Source organism: Ptychodera flava, chromosome 10, assembly GCF_041260155.1.
Source record: "Ptychodera flava strain L36383 chromosome 10, AS_Pfla_20210202, whole genome shotgun sequence".
Taxonomy (NCBI): Eukaryota; Metazoa; Hemichordata; class Enteropneusta; family Ptychoderidae; genus Ptychodera; species Ptychodera flava.
Genome location: NC_091937.1, coordinates 13,028,772 through 13,053,166, shown reverse-complemented (window position 1 = coordinate 13,053,166; position 24,395 = coordinate 13,028,772). Strand labels below are relative to the sequence as shown.

Here is a 24,395-nt window from a genome sequence, read left to right as displayed (position 1 = left end):
CAAAAGTTAGCAGCACTGGGGCATTAAGCTATCTTAGAATATGATACAGAACCAGGTAAACATATATATTCACTTCAAACATATTTATACAGCTAAGGGCATCAATCGATGTCAACAAGAAAATAATAACATTGAAAAGAATTGTTGGCTGCCAGTCAAAGTGTAAAATTAAAATCAAAACTTTTGAATAATATAATTTAAACAGTAATGTGATTTGCATCTAAAAACAAAATGCTATTTGAAAAAAAAGACTGCTTTACACACAATAGTGAATCTTCATGGCTATACTCACATCTGGACACTCATTCTCAATGTTCTGTGAATTGAAAGTATGTGATCTGGCATCGAAGTGTTCTGCTGCCTATCTCGTCTCTGCTTGGCAGCATCAATCAAGTCATGTAGAAACCACCTTTGAGGTCTTGAAGATGGAGCCTGATAAGAAAAGTAAATTTCAATGAAAAATATCTTATAGCATTGTTCACAATAGTATCAGAGATATTATTTACAAAACCCAATGGCGTAACAAAACAAGCCAATATGACAGTATTTGGTCTATACATTCTGATGCTGCCCCTTTCTGTCCCATTAGAATCAAACAGTTGCTGTACCAATATGAAATTTATGTGTAAAATTGATACAAACTGACAAACTAGTATCAATAGGTGGTAAGATTAAAATACACCTTGAGAAGAAACGTTGGTCTCAGTTAGTAGTGTTTTTCATTGAAATAAACTCAAACAAACCAGTAAAGAATGACCACATGTAATTTTTCTTGGTGAACGCAAATCTTTGACAAATGCCCAGTCAAGATCTGCACAAATAACGTTTCTCCAAATTTCACCTAAAATTGTCACATTTGCAGGGATACCTGAGAAAGTGTAGCTTTTGAATGAAAACGATAGTTTTGACACCGTGCAGCATAGCTTGGTTAGGGAAACGATAGTTGCTGGAATGGAATCTATAAGTTTGGTCATCTAAAACAATAGCTTTGAAAATATTTTTATGTTAATGGCGTAAACAAGATGGCTGACAGCAAAAGCAGTGGTAGCGGCGGTAAATATTTCACCTGTTTCGACAAAAAATCACCAAGTTGTGTTGTGTAAGATGCTGCGTTCAGTGAGGTTCACGTTCGATTTCACTTCCGTAAACACAGAATAAAAAGATAAAAAGAACCCACATAAAATACTTTCCAGTGCATGCGAATGCACTGTTTCTTACCTTTGCATGATCATTGATATTTTGCGCAAATTCTCGTAGCCACTGTTTATCTCTTTCACATGTGATTCTTCCCTAGTATGCATCAGGCAAGTCTTTCCGTAGTCTTTCTGGGTCCATTTTCTTAATGCTGGGTTTCACCCATTCTGGCACATCATCAACATTGGGTAAAGTCTAAGATATTTCATAAAGAGACATTTATTGTAATTACAATCTTTCCCAGGAATTTTCAATGACATGCTGAGTGTAGCTGGATAGAGCTCCTTTGTGTTATGCTGAGAATGATTGCTGAGAATGAATTTTTTGTGACACATGTGTTGATGGAGGAGGAAATCTTGATAACCCACTTCAGTTGGCCTGACCAAAATGGCAAAAATAGCTGCAAAAATATGTACAGCAGTTAATTTGATCAGTTTGATCACAATTTGAACATATTTAATTAAAATCACGTGTACAAACATGTCTACTAAATATCAAAGCTGTCTGATGAGTAGTCTTTCAGAAACACATTTTTTTACACAAGTGGCAAAAATTGCCCCCCACAATACAAAAGTGCCCATTTTTACCTAATTTCAATATATCACATTAATATAAACCCTTTGAACGTGTAAACCAAATATCAAAGCAACCAGACAAGTAGTTTTTGAGAGAGAAAAAATGTTTTGACTACAAATGAGAAGAATTGCCCCAAGATAAAAATTTACATATTTCATTCAAAATTCTATATCTAATATTAAGATAAGCTCTAGCAACCTGTGCACCAAATATCAAAAGCTATCTCATCAGTCATTTTTGGGAAAAAAATTGACCAAAAAATTGGGAAAATTGCTCCAAAATTATAAATACGAATATTTCACTACACTTTATACAAAATGGACTGAGGTCATCCTGAGGAACATAGGTACCAACTTTCAAAGCAATCAGACAAGCTGTTTCAGAGAAGAAGATTCTTTGACTAAAAAATACCGTCAAGGACAGTGTGCTCATATTTGGTTTGAATTGGTCCATCAAGAAATATTTACACAAGAAAAAAAAAAGAATGGCAAAAGTAAATGAGGTCTGAAACTTTAGGTACTGGAGGTCAACTTTAGGAACAGGCTTAGCAGAGGAATGTTTCAACACAGTCCTTCATGGTTTCAGCAGGTCTGCCAATATGTATCAGTTCATGAACAATGACAGGAAATGACTCAAGGTCAGTAAAGTAGCCTGTTTCAGTCACTGCCACCACTCTTACACATAATAGGTACACTGCATACAAATAGGTTAGAGATTACAGAATCTACATCTCAGATGTATGGGCTGTTTCTGTAAATGCCACCACTCCCGCACATTTGCAGGATTCCCCCTTTTTCTTACCTTATTTGAATATTTTGACACTGACATATTCATTTGAACAACGTCACATCTAAACCCCTGGGTCTATACCTGTTTGGCGGTTTGGGAGCTTTTGCGTGTGACTGACGTACATCCGTACATACATACATACATACATACATACATACATACATACAGACACCACTGACTCACCATATAAGCTTTTTGGTATTTATATAAATACCAAATATGAGGTAAAAATGAAATAAAAAATCCAAAAAAAATACAAACATGCAAATTATACCCCAATTTGTACACAACTAATTAAGAATACCTAAAGGAACTTGCAAACCAAGTTTCAACGCAATCTGACCAATGGTTACAGAGTTTTAGCAATTTGCAGTATATTTCCCTTTCCTCCTTATTTGCATATTTTTGACACTGGTATGTTCATTTGAACAAACCCACATCTCCATCCCTGCATGTACAGCGTACATTAAATACTAAGATGGTAGGTCCTTCAGTTTGGAAGTTTTTTGGATATGGACTGAATAACAGACATAGATACATACACACAGACTTGCAAATGAGATGCAAATGAACTGATTCACTCTATAAGATAACCTCTTTTTGGGATATATATAAATATTATATACTAATTCTCTTCATCTGAGCATGAACAAAAGAATACGGTGCTGACAATGGTAGGCAGTAGGTGGACTACTTTATGAGCAAATTAACTTCGGTAGTTTATTACGTCACGTGTAGGCTGACATTTCAGTGTGTTTCATGTACAATATTTGTTTGTATGGATAACCTGTTTAACCTTTGAGTTTATTTTCTGAAGATTTGTTCAACAAAAAGTTAGTCAATGTGTGACAGGCATTGACAACAATGTCAGTGCATCTTCATTATGGAGGGAATCAAACCAATGTTTGTCAAAATCTAACAATGCAGCATATGATTCGATGTGCCATCATCACACATGCACGCCCAGAGACAAGAAGATTTGATGTCATACATATCCATCCACATTGAACTGACTGAGGAAATGTTTCAACTGTTGCGATGTCTTTTAAGCTGTGTTTTGTTCTCAACACAGAAAAAAACAAATGTTACTGTGGCTGGGACTATTTAGTAAACCGATCATGACTGTCTAAGGGGGGGGGGCATCGATAATAAAAGCTGACGCACGACAAACGTAATTCTTTCATTTAGGGGGAGGGGGTAAAAGCTCATTTCGTTTTGTGTGCGTCAAAATCGCATAAAGATTTTCTATTGTTTTGAAGTGCGACTTTGCAGTGAGAATGCAAAACTACCTTTGCGTTCATCGAGAACAGAATGACCACAAAATACGGAGACAGAAAGACAACGAAAAGACATGAATGTGAAATAAAAACTTGTATGCTTTTTCAACGTGAAACATGTATGTGAAACATTTTCCTATGTGCGAAATACATTAAAATGTTCTGTCTTAAAAAGTGAAACGCGTAAAGTGGAGGTTTAGTAATCAATGTGCCCTTCCGGTATTTTTTCATGGGTGTGCGGATCGTAGAGGTGTGTGTGGGTTTGTCAGAAATGGCATAATACGAAATTGATTTCTCATAAAAACTTTCATTTTGAGGGGGAGGGAGGGGGTTTCATGTAAAACGAAGGAATTACGTTTCTTGTGCGTCTGCTTTTATTATCGACAGCCCCTAAACATTTTATCAAATTTCCACTGTATAAAAACATGTGCACAAACCTAAAGGTCGTTGGGCCAGCATATCCAAAATACATGTACCATACCATATTTTGGCTGTCGATTGTGGGTGGGGGAGGGGAGACGTGAAGATTGATTGGGTATACAATATTTTTGTATTTATTTTCAACATCAGTACAAACTATGGACTATGCTTACAGTTTTGCGAAATCATTAGTGTGGCAGTGCCCACCACCAACCATTCATGACACTGCCTCATACTTCTTGCTAGCTTACGTTCAAAAAGGTTCAGTTTTATGATATCAGTACACCACTTTCACAAATCCAAGAGAATCAATTACAACTCAAAGAGTTTACCTTTCGCACATGGATTTATATATATGCACACACATGATTTGTTTATCTTGTAATTGTTCTGGCTTACACGGCAGATGTTCAAGCAGTTGACACCTCTGAGTATCACTGACCGATTGACAATTGTTTGAGTAGTGGAACCGAAGTTTCCCAAGTGCCCTTGTTTTTCTTCATAAAGTCATTTTCCCAAAAAATCTTTGTAATTGGAAAATCCTTTAAAATTATGTGGATTTCTGTATGGTCTACGTGTTTATGAAATGATAAATATTCATGCCATTCCAATAATTTTTGTTGACTGGTGGTGTGTTATTTTCACTGAGCGGTACACCTTACTGTTGCTATTGTTATTGATGTGTTATTATGAATTTTCGAATAGTAAGGATGTCTTTGATATCCAATATTGGAGTTTAAAGGGTGTTAGCGAAGTGACAGAGATGTAAGAGGATATGGCTAACCTTCAAGCAAATCAACCCCTTTGATTCTTCAATTGGTGTGAAGTCATCATCTTTAAACTGGAGAACTGGTCTCCAGTTTGAAGTTGAACGATGTCTATATCTCATCCGCACTTTACCATCAAATTCCTTGAACTGGAAATGCAGTGGCTTTGACTGTCCCTTGAAATTCTTCACCATGTGTGGCAACAGCCATTTCTTTATGTCAAACACTCCTTCTACATGTTTGACAAATACAGGGACATTATATGAATTCATCACAGCACGCTCCATATCTGCACAGAAAGACATTCAGAATAATAAACACTAAAGGGAATAGGGGAAGTGTGCTTAAGACTGCGTTCACAAAAACCAGGGGGGGCTGGAGAAATTCGGGTAACATTTGAAAATTTTTGGGGTTAGAGGAGGGGGGACTGTAAAGTTTTGCTCTACCAACAGGGGGACTTTAAAAAATTATGATTCCAAGGTTTGGTTGAAAATTCAATGAAATTTAATTACATTTTTATGTAATTCAATTGTTTTAATGTTAGTAATAATTATGAAAGATCTAGAACCATTCTGTACCATTTCATTACTTTTGTCTCAAAAAAAATTTAAAAATTTATGAATTTTCGTTAAAAAGCAAACAAGTAGGCGTAGTATTGGGGCAGAAGCTGGAACTGTTGATAAGTTTTTCAATAGTTCTTTGAAATATATCAAATACAGTTGCTTGCTGTCTCCCTAAAGTATGCTGAAACACATATTATTCAGTTTGTCGACAAAAGCCTGCATATGGGAATATTGGGTGATAATTGAATCAGAGTCCAGACTGAAAGTCATTTGTCAATGATACAAATGCGGGATACATATTCACAGGCTGTGTTGGCACGCTGAATACTGTACAGTTCAACACTCTGTAGGGAGTTGAACAAGAATGCAGTTGTATAAACTGAACAAAATTATTGTCAATATTATCAAAGTTAATACAGCTACTGCCCTGCTACTGCCTACAGGCAGTGTCACTGCTACTGTATACTATAGCAGTAGTGACAGAGATAGTTCTGACCATGAAATAGCTGAAGAAGAGTTTGGGTCATATGACATTCATGACAGTGAAACATATTTGTACACGTGATCAGGCCAGAAAGCACGACACAGAAGACCAGGAGACTTGAAAGTTATCTGGGATTTTGAATTCTAGCACATGAGAATAATCAAATATTTCAATTATTATTAGTAAAGGAAAAAGACAGGGTCACCATGCTTGATTTTCTAAATTTTCATATTAGTAATACAGTAAAGACTCTAATTTAAAAAATACCATCAATGACGCTGTAGCTTCTCTAATTAGTGGCCAGGTCAGATAATTGGTTATTGGCATGGAGTGACTTGAAAAAACTCAATCTGAGGAAAGTTAATGCTGAAATTACAATATTAGTATCAGACACCTGCCGTCTTATCAGAAACTTATATGGTAGTTTTCTCATTTTGTACAATATCATGAATGCATAATCTTAATGCAAGGGGGTATACTGGTGTTTGTAGCAAATCATGTCACTCCTTTTAATTAAAACTTACCATCCATTGTATAAATGTTTGTCTTCTTCAAGTGTCTGCTGATGCAGGAAAACAACTGGTCAATATCCTCGTGAGTATGACCGACCGGTAGGAAATGAAGGTCAACCTGTGATTGTGAAGGATACATCACTGAATAAATAGTGACCATTCAAACACATGGAAAAACATTGTATTCTTTCACTTTAATTTACCATTTTCCATAGAGGATAGAGATAAGGAAATATCTTGATAACTCTGTGCCTGATTTGAAATTAAAGGGGAAGTTCACCAAGGCTGATTTTTGCGTATGTGCTGCCTTTAGTGTCACTTATTCCGAAAAGCCATTTTCACCATTCATACCTCATGCAATTTTTTACAAAAACAGATAAAAATAGTAGTGGAAGTTGTAGTTTAGGGCTTCTTCAACTCAATTTATTTTGGATCATGGAGAGAAAATGAAAAGCTTGGCGCTTTCATCATGTGATATGGCAAAGAAATCGCTGGGAAATGGCTTTTTCCAGAATAAGCGACCCAAAGCTATGTAAAAATCAACCTTCGAACCTCCCTTTGAAGTTTTACACTACAGGTATAATCACACCCGTTTAAACTCATTGTCTATTTTAAAGGCACATAAGCTGTAACTTGTATCAAGTTTTTTCAGTATTCTGCTTCTGTATATCAACTACAGTGTTTGACCCAAATCCATTTGTCATGCAGAAATTTCAGGTGTTTGTTGGGTCAATGCAGCTTGTATGTGTGTAGTGATCATTGCTTACTGTTTACAAATGAATTCTAGTCTGGACTTGAAAACAGTTTTCAACAATAACAATACAGATTACACTCATATAGATTGTGTTGATATGCTAAATACTTGGCATTAAATTACAGTTTAGGCATTCAATGCAGAAAGTTTAGGGAAACCACAAAACAAAAGTTCTGAAAAAAATAGCCAAAAGATACAGCTTCTGGAGCTTTAATAGTCGCGCCAGCGGCTTACTGACTACGCATGCGCTTATTCATAATATACTATGCGAGTAACCGGAAGTGTACCCTTCTTTCGTGGGCGCCGCCATGTTTTTTTTTGAGTACTCGTAAATAAACAAATACGAAACAAATTATTATTATATAACATGCCATTTATAAAATATACCTCTTTTATTAGCCAGTAAATGTTATTATGCACCTTGTCGCTGATACAGAATATCGTTAATATAGATACAGGGAGAAAACAGTCGTGCATATGAACGGTGGCATACGCAAAGAATGCTGGGATTGAATTTTAGAAAAGCGCCCCTGTGTCAATAATTAAATTCAAAAATTGCCAGTTTTTAGACGGAACGCTATAGTTTTCAGCTTGCAAGTGGAAGTTGGGCAGTGCGGTTACCATTGCAATGATAATGATTGCATGATACGCCCTTGTTTAACGCAATAGGCTGTTATCAATGTAAAACTTGCCAATTTTTGTCCAAATTTTACACGTTACAGAAAATCTATAGGCCTACCTGCTGCACTGCTGCAGGGTTTGACGTCCGCGCGTGTACGTACGTGAACTGCTTTCATCAGAGGGAAACTGGGCATAGTTGTCATATATACGTTTATGAAGTAACAATTAATTACATTTTATCATGAATCAATACAAATTACATTGCCAATCTTAACCCCTGGCGCGACACCAAGGGCTGAGCCCTATATAATATTATGAGGGATCTATTTAAAGTAACACTGTTTACTAAATAAACTCACCATATCAAATACCTTGTACTGCACCAACACATGAGCAAGACTTAACATGTATCGATTTTTATTTTCACGATAGCAGTTGTCTAATTGAGTAAATAAACATCTGGATAAACGGGCTCGGTTGTCAAACAATGTTTGCAGCAGCAGGTGCATGGATAGGTTGCTGTCGTGTGGATAGTTCAACAGGTCAACATAAGCCGGTATTATTTTACCACCTGGTACATTAGTATGGATAATATTGCCTGTATTTTGGAGAAAAGAAAAAATATTGGGAGAATTATTTCATACATTATTTAACAATCACTGTACTTGACTATTAGAATCAATGACATTTATATGACATGCAGACATGCAATATGAGCGATATAACCTAAAATAAAATTACTGAGCAATCATAACAATCACACACAGCCTCCTCTCCCCATTCATTATTCCTCCCTTGTAATAGTCGCGCCAGCGGCTTACTGACTACGCATGCGCGCATTCATAATATACTATGCGAGTAACCGGAAGTGTACCCATCTTTCGGGGGCGCCGCCATGTTTTTTTGAGTGCTCGTAAATAAACAAATTCAAAACGTGCTCTCTATTATTTTATAACATGCCATTAATAAAATATATCTTTTTTATTAGCGAGTAATTATTATTATCCACCCTGTCGCTGATACAAAATTTCTTATCATGCCTAAAAATTAAAAGAAGAGAGAAAACTGTCGTGCATATGAACGAGAACATTTGCAAAGAATGCTGGGATTGAACTTTAGAAAAGCGCCCTCTGTGTCAATAACTATGTGCAAAATTTACCCGTTTTTAGAAGTAACACTGGTTTTCAGCTTACAATATCGGAAGTTGGGCGGTACAGTTACTATTGCAAAGTTAATGATGGCACAATACGTCCCTTGTTAAACACAATATATAGTAATCATGGTAAAAATTGCAAATTTATGTCAAACTTTTTTACACATAACAGAAAATCTATACCTAAAGGGGTCCGACATCATGTACGTGAACTGTCATTAGAGGGTAGGCCCTAAACCGGTCATACTTGTACAAATGTATATAGAAAGTAACAATTAATTCTATTTTATCCTTTATGATTACTAATCATGAATCGATACAAATTACATTTTTACTCTCAACGCCTGGCGTGACACCAAGGGCTGAGCCCTTTATAATATTAGTATCATCTGAATAATCATATATCCCTTTGGAGTCATGATTGAGGTAAACAGAGGAATGATACCAGTATTGCACTCATGGACTGGCTGATGCAACAGGAGTTTTCTGAATCTTTTTTCTCATACATAAAAAATAATTACAAAGTCATAAAATCAGCTTGACCTATAATTCTCGAGTATATAATTTTGTCATATTTTTTATTTAATTTTACATAATGATAAGTTTTGTTTCCAACAAAATCTCATAAACAGTCCAGGTTGCATCCATGTACCGGTACAAAGGAGATATGTTCAATGGTTCTAAAGTCGTTACAGGATACACACCGACACGGTACTGCATTACAAGCTGAAATTTCCACTATAAATGCTTAATTTTTGTAAATCTGGACAAATGTCAAAAAGTCAGCTATTGATCGAACGTGTTTGGTTTGATCCAAGAATCTCCTTATTTTACCATGTTAAAAAGAGGCCCTTGTCATTCAATCATATGATGTCTGAAAATCTTAACAAACTAAAAAAAATATTGTTTTTGTCATAGAATGCAAGTTTCAAAAACATGTGCTACACCTTGAGTGAAACAGATAGTGTTTACCTCAAATAGATGGTTATAGCCACTGTTTATTATACCAGCATTCAAAAACTACCCTCAGTGTAAAATGACATGCATCATCAGCAGTTCCACAGTGCACCCGTGACTTCTTATATTCCCATTGAAATAACCACAGACAGTAGGGGGAAAGATTTTTATGCAGATTTCCTCCTTAAAACACTGTGTTACATGAATATATCTAATTAACATTAAACTTTCATCCTGTGGCCCACATACTTCTACAACCGTTTGTGTTGTAAACACAAATTTGTACACTTTCAGAGACATGTCATACTGGCATCTGCACAGTTGCATTATTATTGGACAATAGCATGGAGTAAATTGTGTTAGAGACAACTGTGCAATGGATATACCACTAGGTTTTGACCGCTTCACTCCAGATTAGCACCTGTCATTGTTTGCGAATATATGTTGGAAACTGGTCAATATCTTGTATTATATCATACCAGCATATTGATGGCACAAATGTAGCTATCAGATTGGTTGAGAATGAAAAGAACCATGGTATAAACGTGATATATCATGCTTGGCACCTGCATGAGCTTTCGGCAAGAGCAAAATCCTTTTCTGACATCAGTGCAAGAATTCCAATATAGTGTTATGATATAATAGCAATAAATCACATCTAGCAATAGTAAACCACTCATTTGACCAGTTCACTTCTTGTATACAATGGCTCTTCTTTGTGCAAATAGGTTGTGAACTGATCAAAATCTCATGGTATGCTGTCACTGGGTGTGCTTTCCCTATGTAAAATACTGGATATACGTTCTTGTACAATTACGGAACACCGCATTAGATCTTTGGGATGTGTACCGCTAGTGTCGTGTGCCATACATTCATAAACATAAATCTACAAGAACGTACATAAAGTATTTTACTTGGTGTTTATTGCTTAATATCCATTGCTTGGTGTGGCATATCGCCTATGGGACAAAAGCTGACAACAACTCACCGGTAATATGCAATCGTATTCGGGCAAGCAAGCTTGTCATCTTATCCTCATTTACTAGTCTTGGGATTGCTGTTTTCTTCTGATCCATTCCATCCTGAATTATACACATTATTTCATCAGGTTCAAATCTTGCCTGTTCTCGGGTTGCATGATACACCTTTCTCTCTGTCCTATATACATAAAAGATACAATATCAACATTCTCAATACTAATCTATGATACTTCACAAAATCAACCTTCTGGGTAACAATGAAGCTTTTCACTGCTATCAAAAGACACAGGTACAACTGTGAATACCAAAGCCAATACACATGCATGTATGCGTGCAGGTACGGGGTTAAAAAAACAAAAACTATTTTGCAAATGCATGGCCATTTATTAGTTTGTGAGGTTGTTATGTTGGTTACGTTTGGCATTTGTTTGGTCAATGGCATATCAGTATCACAGTCATTCAATCAACTTATTTCAAACAAACTAGTGCATTATGACGACATATAATACTAGAGTCAAGATAGAGTATTGTCCAAGGATAGAACTCTGAACACTTTGTCTCTCTTCATGATTGATTCAGCTCACATGCTTACAGTGTTATCCATGAAACAATGAATAACTTGAATGGTATACAGCAAATAACTTACAGTACACATACATTCTCTAGGAAATTGAATTCTGAAGTGGACTTGAACTCATTTCTTAATATAACAAAATTTACTTCTTACACAGAGATGGACAAATTGACAGGAAGAATAGTGGCATTTGGTTTATTATAGTATGATGCAAAATAGATCAAGAAGAGCAGTTCATAAACAAAAAAAGCAAAGCACTGAAATTATCAAATTTAGCAGCTTTCAACAATATAATGAATGAAGGGACCCCTATCATACTGGTCTCCCTGTTTCAAATCTATGTGTCTGCACTAGTGACGTACCTGAGAATTTTCCATTAAATTTCAGTCCTGAAAACAGCATATATCATCATAAACATTGGAACCAATTAACAATATTCACAAGGCAGGACACATTTACAGCACATAATATTAACATTCCATGAAAATTATCATACACAAAATACTTACTCAACTTGGACAAAATGTTTTTTCAGCAATTCCGAAATGATTTCTTTTTCTGTTTTGTCTTAGCTCGGTTTCGGTCTTCTTTCAACTGTGCACATATGCTACACTCAACGAATTCTGAAGTCTGTGAATGAATATGAACGAGTGAAAACAAGATGGAAAACTCCAATTAGTGCTGTCATATGAGTAAATGCAGAAAAATACCCTGCACTGATATGTTCATTCATATTTTTTGTGTTGTAAGACTGTGACCCATACATCATGGCAAGTTAACAACATCATGGAGGTAGTAGTGGCCAGACTAATGCAATTGCATTGTGATCACATTTTGAATACTTATATATCAATCAAAACTACGAGGAATCACAAAATGATCAAAACCTACGGCCTTCCCTTCCCTTCGAATGATTCAGAAGTTGTGTTGTGTGTGTGTGTGTGTGTGGGGGGGGGGACAATGCATGCCTGCACCTGGCCCTGCAGTTGTTAGTTGCATTACCCTGGTAATTTATTCTAATCATAGAGTTAGGAAAATTCCTAAGTCATTTTGCAAACCTGCTCTATATACAAAAGTATTCATATGCTAATTTAAGTTATCGCTATTTGTTCACTCCAGTTGATCTCCATTTCAGTTCACTATCATTACATAAATTAAGATTATAAAGTGACTACCAAAGCCCCAACTAAGTTGATGCCAACACGTTTAGTAAGGTTTGAATAGTCTAATGCATCGATACCACAAATTTAATTGTAATTTTATGACAGAAGTCTTTTCATTGTACTTCCCTCCATATGATTTAGTTCAGGACATTAAAGTATAAGCACAAGTCATAACAATGTGCAGCGACTATTATGCATAATTTGTTATTGTGTAAACACCAAAACAATGCGGATATTGTTTGCAAGCGATCAAATAGAGCAGTCACTTGTTGAATTTTGAGACTGCCATCAGCAGTAATTTAGCAATACATGTATGTTGTAAGACCGTGGCTCACCTTAGGAATCTTAAATTCGGGTAAATGCTCGGCCCAAATTGTAGTGAAATATTCATAGCTTATGTTGTCCTCTGGTTTTATGTATAGTCCTCTTCAAACTCTTTGCACATTCTCTGATAGAACATTTTCTTTGATGATGTTTTCGGCAGGTGAACTTCAGTTTTGTGCGGCATCCAATCACCAATCGCTCGAACAGGAAGCGCATCCACGTCAACGCCATTGTCGTTTTGCTCTTCATTTTTATCTGATCGGCATTCCGTGTACTACGTTGAAAACACCATCCTTGTACATGCGTACACAATTTTCGTACCGCTTCTGACTGATGTTGTGCATTTCACGCCATGCCTTTACGCAAACAGGCTTGCCGAGAATGCGGAAATCAGTCTCCGTGTGCTTTCGTTTCCCTTTCATACTGAGAACGGAAGTTGTCTAATGTTGTCGAGGATATATTGTTTCTGTTTCACTTCATTACCAATGTCCTTGAATGTGAGTTCTACATCTTTTAATTCAGCGGGAGAAAAATCTTGTATGCATACGTTTTTGCAACATGTGACCTGGTACAAAATGGAATAGTTTCTGAGTGGCTGTGATACTAGACGGCGTCTCTTTGTTTGCCGTACTCTCATACTATCGTCACATGAATTTGAACTTGATGCATACTCACTGGCGTTCTCACTGTCACAATGTGTAGATAGTTCATTAGTGTGGCTTGTTTCCGTTTCTTGGTGAGTAGACAGTGATGATGAATCGCTGGATTCTGTTGGTTGATGAGAGGAAAGTATCGATGTGTCATCTGCAACAAGATGACCTCTGCCGAAAGGTGCCGAGGGTGCCTCGCCGCTTGAAAGCGTGTCGCTGAATGGATACCCAGTTCTGCATATGTGTAACATATTGCGATTGGTTCTTCTTTGGCTATCGGTTAGGAAATTGTTGGTATGGTGGTACCTTCCTGGTTTCTTCACGCGTGTCTATATGCAGGAGCTAGTCAGACGCGATTTATTTTTGGCTGGTTTTGATCCCCGTTTGGATCTGTAGCATACCTACGCGTATACCAGCGTGAAGGTTATAGGTGTATTTGTATTTGATATTGGATGAAATTTGCATAAAATTACCATAATGTCATGTATGTAAACAGCAGTCCCCGCTCGATGTGGCATGGGTTAAAGAACTACAGTATATTAGTACGGCCCCGGAGGGACCGTGAAAGGGCAGCGCAACATTGATCGCGTCTCGGCGGAAAAAGAAAAGATCGCACTATAGACACACCTTAACATGAAAATTTATCGATGGTCGGTGCCACTTGCTTTCGAATAAATGCAAGCGAGCCGCCAAACCATCACTGATACATGTATATTGCACCAGTGACGGTTTTGCGGTTCGCCTTCTGATCGGAAGCCTGTGGTCGGTGCCAACTTTGAACAGAAACAATTTCGCCAAATTCATCACTTCGCCTGACAGTAGACAATCTTTCTTTGCCTGGATAACCCAGTAACACAGTGAACGATGTGATATGCGGGGGGGGGGGGGGGGGGGTGGGGGTTGGGGTTGGTTAGAAGATTTACTCTGAAGCATCATTCCTTCTTCCTGGCTGCGTCATCTTGATTTATTTCTGTCAACCGCATCTCTTTTTCATTTCCTTTCTGAGAAGATTTTTTCGCCCTCATGCGCATGCTGAAATGTCAATATTTCCTGTTTTTTTCTGTCACAATGCTTTTCTTTATATGCCATGACAAAACGAATAGAGAAATTTAATGCTGCTACCAAATTTACATGGAAGTACAGGATAACAGCATCTGCTCCAGAATGCTGGAAAGTTTGAAAGAAAAAAGAAGCATCGTTTTACACGGTACAGCAAATCACAGATGTGCAGACGAGAAATCATCGAGATCTCAATCTTTAAAGAACCACTACCAATTTTAGTGATAACGTTTGTTCCAGGTATAGTACAGGGTGCTGACACAGGAAATTATGAATAAAGTTAGGTTATTTGGTAGCCATTTTGAGTGCTCTTATACAGTCTAGTTTTTTAACGGACCCGAATTGTGTTAAGACTGAAATGATTCCAGTTACTACACATGAAATGATTTCCTGTAGGCCCTATACGCAGCTACTACTTGTACATTGTCAACAGAGACAAGTCACCCCACAAAGCCAAATTTCCATGGGTTTTTTTTTAAAGACAGGCAAATTAAAAGCAAAATGCAGCATCTGTATATGTATATGCTACAGAATTTCCGTAGTATATATTTCAAAAGTTTATGTGATACATTTGTTCAAATTGAGGCTCATTTGGAATGTAGCTCTGTTACCAGGTGTATGCATGCTTTGACAGACAAAATGGATAATAAATTATGGTTATCATCACGACGTACATTTATAAGAAGTGGCCGTGGTCAATTTTATGGCAAACTCTGGCATCCTTGTCCAACAATGATAGAAACTGGAAAAGAGTAAACATTCATTATTGGGGCGATTTTCTGAACCTCTTTCATGTAAAATATACTTTTGTTGAGAAGTCGTGATAAGCCTGGCACATCATTGTGAAGAACAACAACGTACACACCCGATACCCAGTGCCGGTTATGTCGGGGTCAAGCTGAATTTAGTATTCAAGGTATAACAGGTGCGAGCTCTTGGATGAGAAACTGTATAGCATATACGAAGGGAACATTATTTTTTACAGTGAGGGTCAGTGGAAATGGGGGGGTGACTTTACATTCAATTATTGAGGGAGGCGCGTCAATTTCTACAAAAGTTTCTATAGGCCAAGAACACAAGAGAATTGACTAAAAAGAATGAAAAAACAATACAAACATGGCTTTATTCTGCCTGAACAGATGGCAACAAGCAGAAATAGCCCTTGCTTTCACAAAATAAAATTATCAAGCTGACCTGCAGAAGTAAGTTTCATGCCATGTTCACTTTATAAATGTTATAAGCAAGATTGGAACTAATTCGTGATAATTGGATCTTCATATCTTTCAAATTTATCACAATTGTTAAGCTCTATAGCTCAATGTTGCAATTTTACACATTACTATAAAAATAAATGTGTAACTTAAAAAGGAAAGCAGATGAGCTTACATTTGCAGATTAAATCGACACTACTTCACCATCCAATTATCCAAAAATTAGTTCCAATCGCGTTTTAAACCCTTTGAATAAATAATAATCTGAATTCGAGAATATCCTGCAAACTAATCATCGATTGTTTTCCAAACATTGAGCGAGTTTGAGAGCTCAACTGTTGACGAAGCCCTAATTCTATAATTCTATGATATTACAGTGTTACTTTTAATATGGCCCTGAGCCCTCGAAGCAATCTCGAAAGCTTATGAATCCCAACATGCTCTCTGAATAAGGTCACTGGTCTTTCAAGCTCCAGCATATAGGCACGACATTACAGACAGCCCGAAAAGATCTTTGTCTGTGCACAAATGAATAGCATCGGACATACATATATCCCAGAAGTGCTAAATTAAGAAAATATCGACACCATCGATAACACTTATAACATATCGATTTGATTTCGCTAGATACACATGTCGCTTCTGACATATGAACAAAATAAAATTCGATAGTAGGCCTATCTGATACTATCTGGTATCGTCTGCTGTATTGGACTAAAGATCAATAACGCCTGTGAAACATACGATGCTACCGATAATCTCGATAGGGGTACGATATATAGTATCGATAAGTTTACCGGTATGTCATTATAGACTCATGTCACCTATGACATGGTATGTCTATGTCGCCTATAAAAATACGGACACTATTTGATACTGTATGACATTGTTATATTGTATAGTCGTGTATTCATTATTTATATTACACAAACTGTAAGCTTCTATTTAGACTTTTGAACACAAGGTGCCTATCGGAAAGCCATACTTAAACACATAAACACGAATGATACCATCAATATACTTTCAATTATTGCAGTACAGTAAAGTTTTACATCCACCAAAGCAAAATCAAAGTGTGGAACTAGGAAACAACGTCAAAAGCTCGATGTCGGATGCTTTAATTTTGTTTGTTTGTTTTTTTGTTTTGTTTTGTTTTATTTTAGGGGTAACCCACCAAAAAACTTTTTATCCGACAGAAACAATATCAAGATATCCTACTTGGTTTGGTCAAAAGTAAGTGTCCTATAATAATAAATTGCTCGTATAATCAGGTGTTGGCCAGAGAAATTGCAAAGCTGGCGAAGTCGTTTCTCTGGCTGTAAAATTTCAAAGTTGCAAACAAATAATGATTGAAAGGGAAAAAAGTTGACTCTGACTGTTAGTCTTAAGTTTTAGGGTAATATAATATTTTACAAATGACCCAAGTCCGTTACGCTGGACATACACGCACAGCCTGCTAGAAAGTGATCATGCATATACCGGTTTGTGTTATGATGTGTCGGGTACTCTCTTGCCAATGAGACTCTCGTACCCAAAAATCGTAATATTTAAAGTTTCATATACAGCATTTTTTTGCGTCATTGAAAATGGTTTGACCTTTCGTAGAGTTCGCATACTTTCAGTAATCGGTCGCACTGTATGAGCCATGAGCCAGCTATCTTTAATTGTTCGATATTGGCATGAGAAGGAAATCGGGGGGAAAGAAAGCAATCAAGGGACAAAGTCGCACATTTTTTCATGAATTTTGTTTGATACGAGATACGATATATATTGCTTGATATGTTGAAAGATACTGAATGAATGGGTGACCATGCATATATTCGATACCAGTTTTAGACACGAGATATTAAACCAACGGAGAATTAATGAATTAATGGTCACAATCTTTGGTATATCCGAGAGCTAATTATTTTACCAGCCGTATAGAGAGTTAGGTACGGAATTGTGTCTGTTCCTCAAAGCCATTTCTAAACTACGTGTATTCCCTATGGGGGCTAAACTAGCTAAAAACGATATACATAAAACCCCGATAATTATCGCTTTCTGAATAGCGTTCTAAGTTTAGAAATTAGCTTTAGTTTAGAAAGTCGGGCCTCTGATGAAAAACTTTTTCCAAGGATATATCGGATAAAAACGATAATTATCGCTTTCTAAATAGCGTTCTAAGTTTAGAAATTAGCTGTAGTTTAGAAAATCGGTCCTGAGGTTGTAATTTTTTTCCAAGGATATATCGGATAAAAACGATAATTATCGCATTTTAAATAGCGTTTTAAGTTTAGAAATTAGCTATAGATTAGAAAGTCGGGCTTGGAGCAGAAAAGGTTTTCCAAGGATATATTGGATAAAAACGATAATTATCGCTTTCTAAATAGCGTTCTAAATTTAGAAAATAGCTGTATAGTTTAGAAAGTCGGGCCTTAGGTTGAAATTTTTTTCCAAGGATATATCGGATGAAAACGAAAATTATCGCTTTCTAAATAGCGTTCTAAGTTTAGAAATTAGCTGAAGTTTGGAAAGTCGGAGTTTGAGTTACTGTAGAAAAAGTTCTCCATAGATATATCGGATAAGAACGTTGGTACACCATTTCTATTGTCATCTGTATATTCGTAAGTGTTTCAATGGAAAAAGTGTGAGTTTGTAGGAGCAGTCTTCAGTCCAGAAGTAAGTTTTAACAGCAAAAGCTTAAATGTGACTTGTCCAATAGACCGACGATATAGTACTTCCCATAAGTGATGCAAATTAATGCATTGGCCTTATCAAAAGTGTTGCCGGCCAGGCTGCCATCTCCCAGCTGCGTGCTCACAGTGAAATGTGCAGTGCTTGAGATGAAGTCCCGCAAACACTTTCAAGATTATGTCGGAAAAAAAGGTTGATTCACAGTTTCTGTGGTCATCTGTAAATTCCCGAGTGTTTTAAATTAAAAAGTGTGAGCATGTAGGAGCTTTCTTGTATAGCCTGGAAAATACTATTTCCCCCGGAAGTAAGTTTTAACATCCAAAGCCCAAATGTGAATTGTCCAATAGACAAAAAGGAACCGTACTGCTTCAGCTAATGACCAAGGTGTGTTCCATAACGATCGCGTCAATTTGTGCTGATAAAGTTGTGATTCAAGTTAATGCTAATGAGGCATTGATAAGGCTCTTAGCATTAATTTGCACTACAATGGACGCGATCATCGTGGAACAAAGATAATCTGAACCACGTCTTGTCTGTCTAGAACGATATTTAGAAAGCGATAATTATCATTTTTATCCGATTATCTTTGGAAAATGTTTCCACTCGAGGCCCAACTTTCTAAACTTCAGCTTTTTTCTAAATTTAGAACGCTATTTAGAAAGCGATAATTATCGTTTTTATCCGATATATCCTCGAAAACATGTTTTCACTCGAGGCCCAACTTTCTAAACTTCAGCTAATTTCTAAACTTAGAACGCTATTTAGAAAGCGATAATTATCGTTTCTTGCTTAACTTTCTAAGTTTAGATTTAGATTTAGACAATTCTAATTTAGCTTTCTAAACTTCTAGCTAAACTTTCTAGAAAACGGTAGAAACACAATTTCGCACCTTAATGCGTCTAGATGTATTGTAAATTGTTGCATTGTTGAATAATTGTTCCTCAGCCACTGATCATGCAAAAATTTAAAAAATCAAATAAAATTATCATTGTCATTGAAAAAATATCATTGTCGAATGTCATTTTCAAACGGTCTTAATGCAAAACAAAACTTCTCTCCGATAGTACCAGTGCAGACAGCGATTTTTAAAATTTGTTATGGGAGAGGGGACATCTCTTGCTCTCCCATCAAAACTTTTGCACGTTTTCCCCCAAATATCTCCCCCTGTACTTTGACACTATCCCCTGAATGATATTCTACAGCTTGTGAAAACCCTGAGTAATTACACATTTTCGCTCCTTTCGCGGTAAAGTCAATAGAGACCCTTTGATACTTTGATATTGATGTTATATGTACAGTGACAGACCGGGAAATTTTTCGAACTTAACTGGTGTTTTCATTTGAATAATGTTGCAATATCACCAGTCCTGAGTATCACTGTAAGGAAATATTAGGAAGCTGTGATCAACATTCAACAATTAAGTTTCATGGGGTTTGGGTGGGAGGTGGGGGAGGTTGCGCGATAAACTTAAAGATTCAGTTTTTGATCAGACTTCGAACTTTTTATGTCGCCTCTAATTGAACCCATAGTTGTTATCATGAAAGCTCAACACCCAAACATGCAATGCAAGATATACATCGTCTAGAATCGAAAATAGAAATTAATGACACTATCGTGTAGTCAAAACTACTACGGTTGACTAGTAGCGACACCTATGCAAAAGTTACATGAAATTCACCCGGTGCCATGGCGACGTCCTTTATCTCGAATATGAACAGGAAAAATATCAGAGACTATTGATAATATCGTTTTTGTCAGGTTTAGTTCACAATCTGACCCGCCGAGATTTCTGACAATGTCATCCAAACTATCCAATGCTGTTGAATGTATATGATACCAAAGACAAAAAGAAAGAAATGTGTGACGATACGTCTAGCTGATAATTTCTAGGTTATTAAGTCAAAGTGTATTTTATGACAACATTAGCTTTTGCCGACAATGTCACTCGACAAATAATAACTTTCGAGCGACGTCTTATTTCCGAGAGACCCAACATCATAGTTGTCGGTGTTCGTTGCAGCTTTTAGCTTGTATGGGACGAGTAAAATTAAATATCATGGATGCCTTTTCTTTTTATGTTATCATAATTATTCTCCTCTAAAAGCAATCCTGTGAGTTTCCTAATCGTGATGTGACAAAATCCATGTTTACATTCTCACGGACGATCGGACAGGCAGTTACGAGACATGATCGGCGTCGGAGAAGAAACAATGGGGATTAGATCCATACAGGTGTAAATGACAGTGAGAGATTATAGCCGCTGTAGAAAACCGCGTACCTGGCAGGTTTTTAAAATGTCAAAGTTCACTTGCAACTGGCCGTTGCTTGGCCTCATCTTGACGAATATTTCCGAAACTTAAAAATTTCTATGATTCTGAAAGCACCCTTGAATCATAAAATCACCGAGTGAGCCAAAAGTACTAGTTAAAAAAATGTATTTTAGCTTGAATAGCTAGACAACATTAGCTCTGCTATCACACAGTCCCTCTATCCACCGTGGCTATCGATAACATCTGACAATGGAGGTAAGAAGAGATCTGGAGTATGATACACGTGTCATCTTGTTGAGAGTCAGCCAAATCATCCACTTTCGTAAACCCAAACAATACTACAGGGCTCGAAATTAGCGGTAGTCCCGCGTCCACAGACTACCAACTTTTCCCTGGGCTACCGAAGTCCATGAAATGGTAGCCCACACGGACTACCAAAGCCTGGGACATGAAATACTTGGCGTGCGATGTCCGTCACTTTCGGACGAGCTAAATGCAATCAACATACAGTTTCATTTGTTTGAATAAATTATCCTTTCATCTGTAAAGAGTTTTTTTCTGGTGACTATTACAATTTTCACTGCTATGTTGTTATTTCACAAGATGCAGAGCGTTTGATACTAGAATGTTGAGTTGCTTTTCCGTCACACGTTGTGCAGTCTTTGCATGCCAGTTCACACTATGCTGTTGATCGGCAGCATACAAGACGTACTTGTGTCGAGTTTTGGGTTTTGATGCTGAAATTTCACAAAACTGTCACTTCTATATCAAGAGATTGTGTAATCAGTTTGATTTGAAATAGTAATACAAGAGTTTCGCTGTCTTTTATCGATGGTTGTCGATCAATATCAATGTATTACTTTCTGTATAGATAGACTCGGGTGTAACAAGGCATGCCAGTTCATAAAGATCATGAGAATATTTTTTTTTCTGTTTTTCTTTACTAAAGTTACAATTCTTTGGATGTGTAAGCCGATTTTGAAAGTGATAGAAAGTGTTAAAATGTATATAAATTAACATAAATTAAGCGTTCGTGACACATAACATGGGGTTTCTCGAGTTGAAGCCCCTAGTTTTACTGCTATTTGTGTTGCTGAACCGGGGCTTATAGTCGAACGAGTACAGCATCCCTAAACTAAAATATTCATGGACTACCAGCCATTGTCACTGGGCTACCAACTTCAGCAAATGGTAGCCCAAGTGTACTACCAAGGTAAAATGTTAATTTCGAGCCCTGCAATAATAGTACTTGAGTATTTTTCGGTGGGAAACTACCACAATGAACCAAAATACTGTGTAGTTTGAAAAGAATTGACGGTGCTCCCTATTATATCAGCTAATTTCAACCAGCCAAACTTGTAATAACGTATCGTCAGGCTTGACGTAGAAGTTACCACACAGTACTGTCTATAGTATAGTGTTATATATTGAGAATTTGAAATAATTACTTGTGCTAGTTTTGACATTCGACAAAATAGTGAGTGACATTCACAAAAATTAGATGAAATAATTGTGGTACCTGTCACGCAGCCAAAAAGCAATTGAATTTAGTTAATTCCATCTCTTTCCTCACTTGTTCAAAGTGTGAAAACTCATTACGCATTGCATTTATCATGAACACGAGACATTCGCAAAGCGAGAAATATATGGTTTAGTGTCGATAGCAAAAATAACGACACAATCATATGGTATAAAAATATGAAAGATCGATAGTAGCATTGCTCATGGCAAAGTTACACTAAATTCAGCCGGTGCCATGATGTCAAATATCTCAAAAATGAACTGTCATAATATCCAAGACCATCGTATACCATCGTTGACGTGAAGATTTCACGAAAGAGATTACCTAAAATGTTGCACTAAAATGTTGTGGAGGGACCGTGTTTGACGATATTTTATTACGGCAGTGTCGCTCGTCAAAAATGATTTTCGAGCGACGTCTGATTTCAGGAGACCAAATTAGTATCCCCGCATTCATCACAACGATCGAACCAGTGTATCATATTTAGCGTTTGCCCCAACATACGCGTCATGATATATTTATATATATATCTTTCTGAGTTCGTCGAATCTTTCCTCTTGCTGGAGACCAGTAAATTAAATGTATGTCATAGATGCTTATTCGTTTTATGTGACAGAATCCATGTTTACATTCTCACGGGCAATCAGACAGGAAGTTACAAGACATGATTGGCATCAGAGAAGAAACAATAGGGCGTAAATCCATACAGATGTAAATGAGAGCGAGAGATTATAGCAGCATGCGTACCCTGGCAGATTTTTAAATGTCAAAGTTCTTTGTCAATCGGTTGATGTTTGGCCTGTGCATGGCGATTTCTATAACCTTTACCAAACATGAAAATTTCCATCGATTCTGAAAGCACCTTTGAATCGTGAGATTACTGAGCTAGTCAAAGTTGTGATAATTTATCGCCTAACTTCAAAACCTAGGCGTTACAGTTGATACTATTCGACGGTATCGGACTTTTTTATACCAGCCATTGTCTGGAATCAGTGACATTTGTAATGAAATATCATCTACCTTGAAAAGTCTGATAGACTAAGAGATTTCGAAAATTTCGATAATTAGATATATCTCTGCGTGCGACCACAAATATCTTTCAGCTCGAAAAGCTCGGGAACCAACTAAACTTGCAAAAAATGCGATCTAGCTTGGAAAATTACAGTATATCAAACTAGCCTGTCGATAGTATGATGGTATAGCGTTTGCTCTGAAAACTTAGACGGTACTGGACGCTATACTGCTATATATTCATTGAGATATATGTCTCATGGTATATATCCAACATCATGTAATATCAACTCTTCTCGCTTGTGGCCTGTAATGTAATCCTGTACCTGGGCCTAGACAGGGTTCGTGGTCTCCGTCATCAACGGTCAAAATAAACTGACTTTGCCTAGCCCATAGCGTCTTTGTGTCACATATTGAGTTTGTGGTCTTTTCCCCTCTTTGAATTAGACTTAATCGTTGGAATTTTTTACTTGACAAGAGTAGTGTGATGTCAAACTACCGAGAGCAAAGGTTGAATTTGAATATATTTATTCGTTTTTTCTTGCACCCGTACATGATTTTCTTGCTGCAGGTATTTCTGGTGGTACGGGCTTGCGCCACATAGGCCAGGTTGTTTTACATCATTCTAGGAAGTACAAGTACGTTTACCGGAAACAGTGTTGGCAATGCTGGTTTCTAATTATCATTAATGTTGACAAGACGAGACAACCATATCGTATTCTTGAGGTACCAGTATCTTCATGGCCTACTTCAGATTTTATTGCAGGTCGATATTCATTTCAACAAATATACAGATTCTCTCTATTTCCTGCTTTCCATGTTTTTTTTATATTTTATTACTAGCCTTCCATATACAGTAGTCATGAGACAATTCCCAGAGAGCTGTC

The 24,395-nt window shown here is 36.8% G+C and overlaps 1 protein-coding gene across 1 annotated transcript; it reads right to left on the bottom strand.

Annotated features, from left to right (window-relative positions):
- Positions 1–319: 319 nt before the first annotated feature.
- LOC139142044 (uncharacterized) lies at positions 320–13,296 on the bottom strand. The gene is made up of 8 exons (XM_070711837.1): positions 13,120–13,296; positions 12,131–12,251; positions 11,056–11,225; positions 8,317–8,555; positions 6,595–6,700; positions 5,041–5,312; positions 1,219–1,389; positions 320–432 (listed from the first exon to the last, which is right to left on the bottom strand). Exons 3-7 carry the CDS (start codon positions 11,162–11,164, stop codon positions 1,291–1,293), a joined length of 825 nt encoding a protein of 274 aa, XP_070567938.1. The 5' UTR covers positions 11,165–11,225; positions 12,131–12,251; positions 13,120–13,296; the 3' UTR covers positions 320–432; positions 1,219–1,290.
- Between the last annotated feature and the right edge of the window lie 11,099 nt (positions 13,297–24,395).

Bases quoted from the DNA above. Each gene is read 5' to 3' on its own strand.
- LOC139142044 (XM_070711837.1), bottom strand. From the start codon at position 11,164: ATGTGTATAATTCAGGATGGAATGGATCAGAAGAAAACAGCAATCCCA. The intron at 8,556-11,055 runs GTGAGTTGTTGT...TCCAAAATACAG, and splicing joins AATACGATTGCATATTACCG to GCAATATTATCCATACTAAT. The intron at 6,701-8,316 runs GTGAGTTTATTT...TCACAATCACAG, and splicing joins AGTACAAGGTATTTGATATG to GTTGACCTTCATTTCCTACC.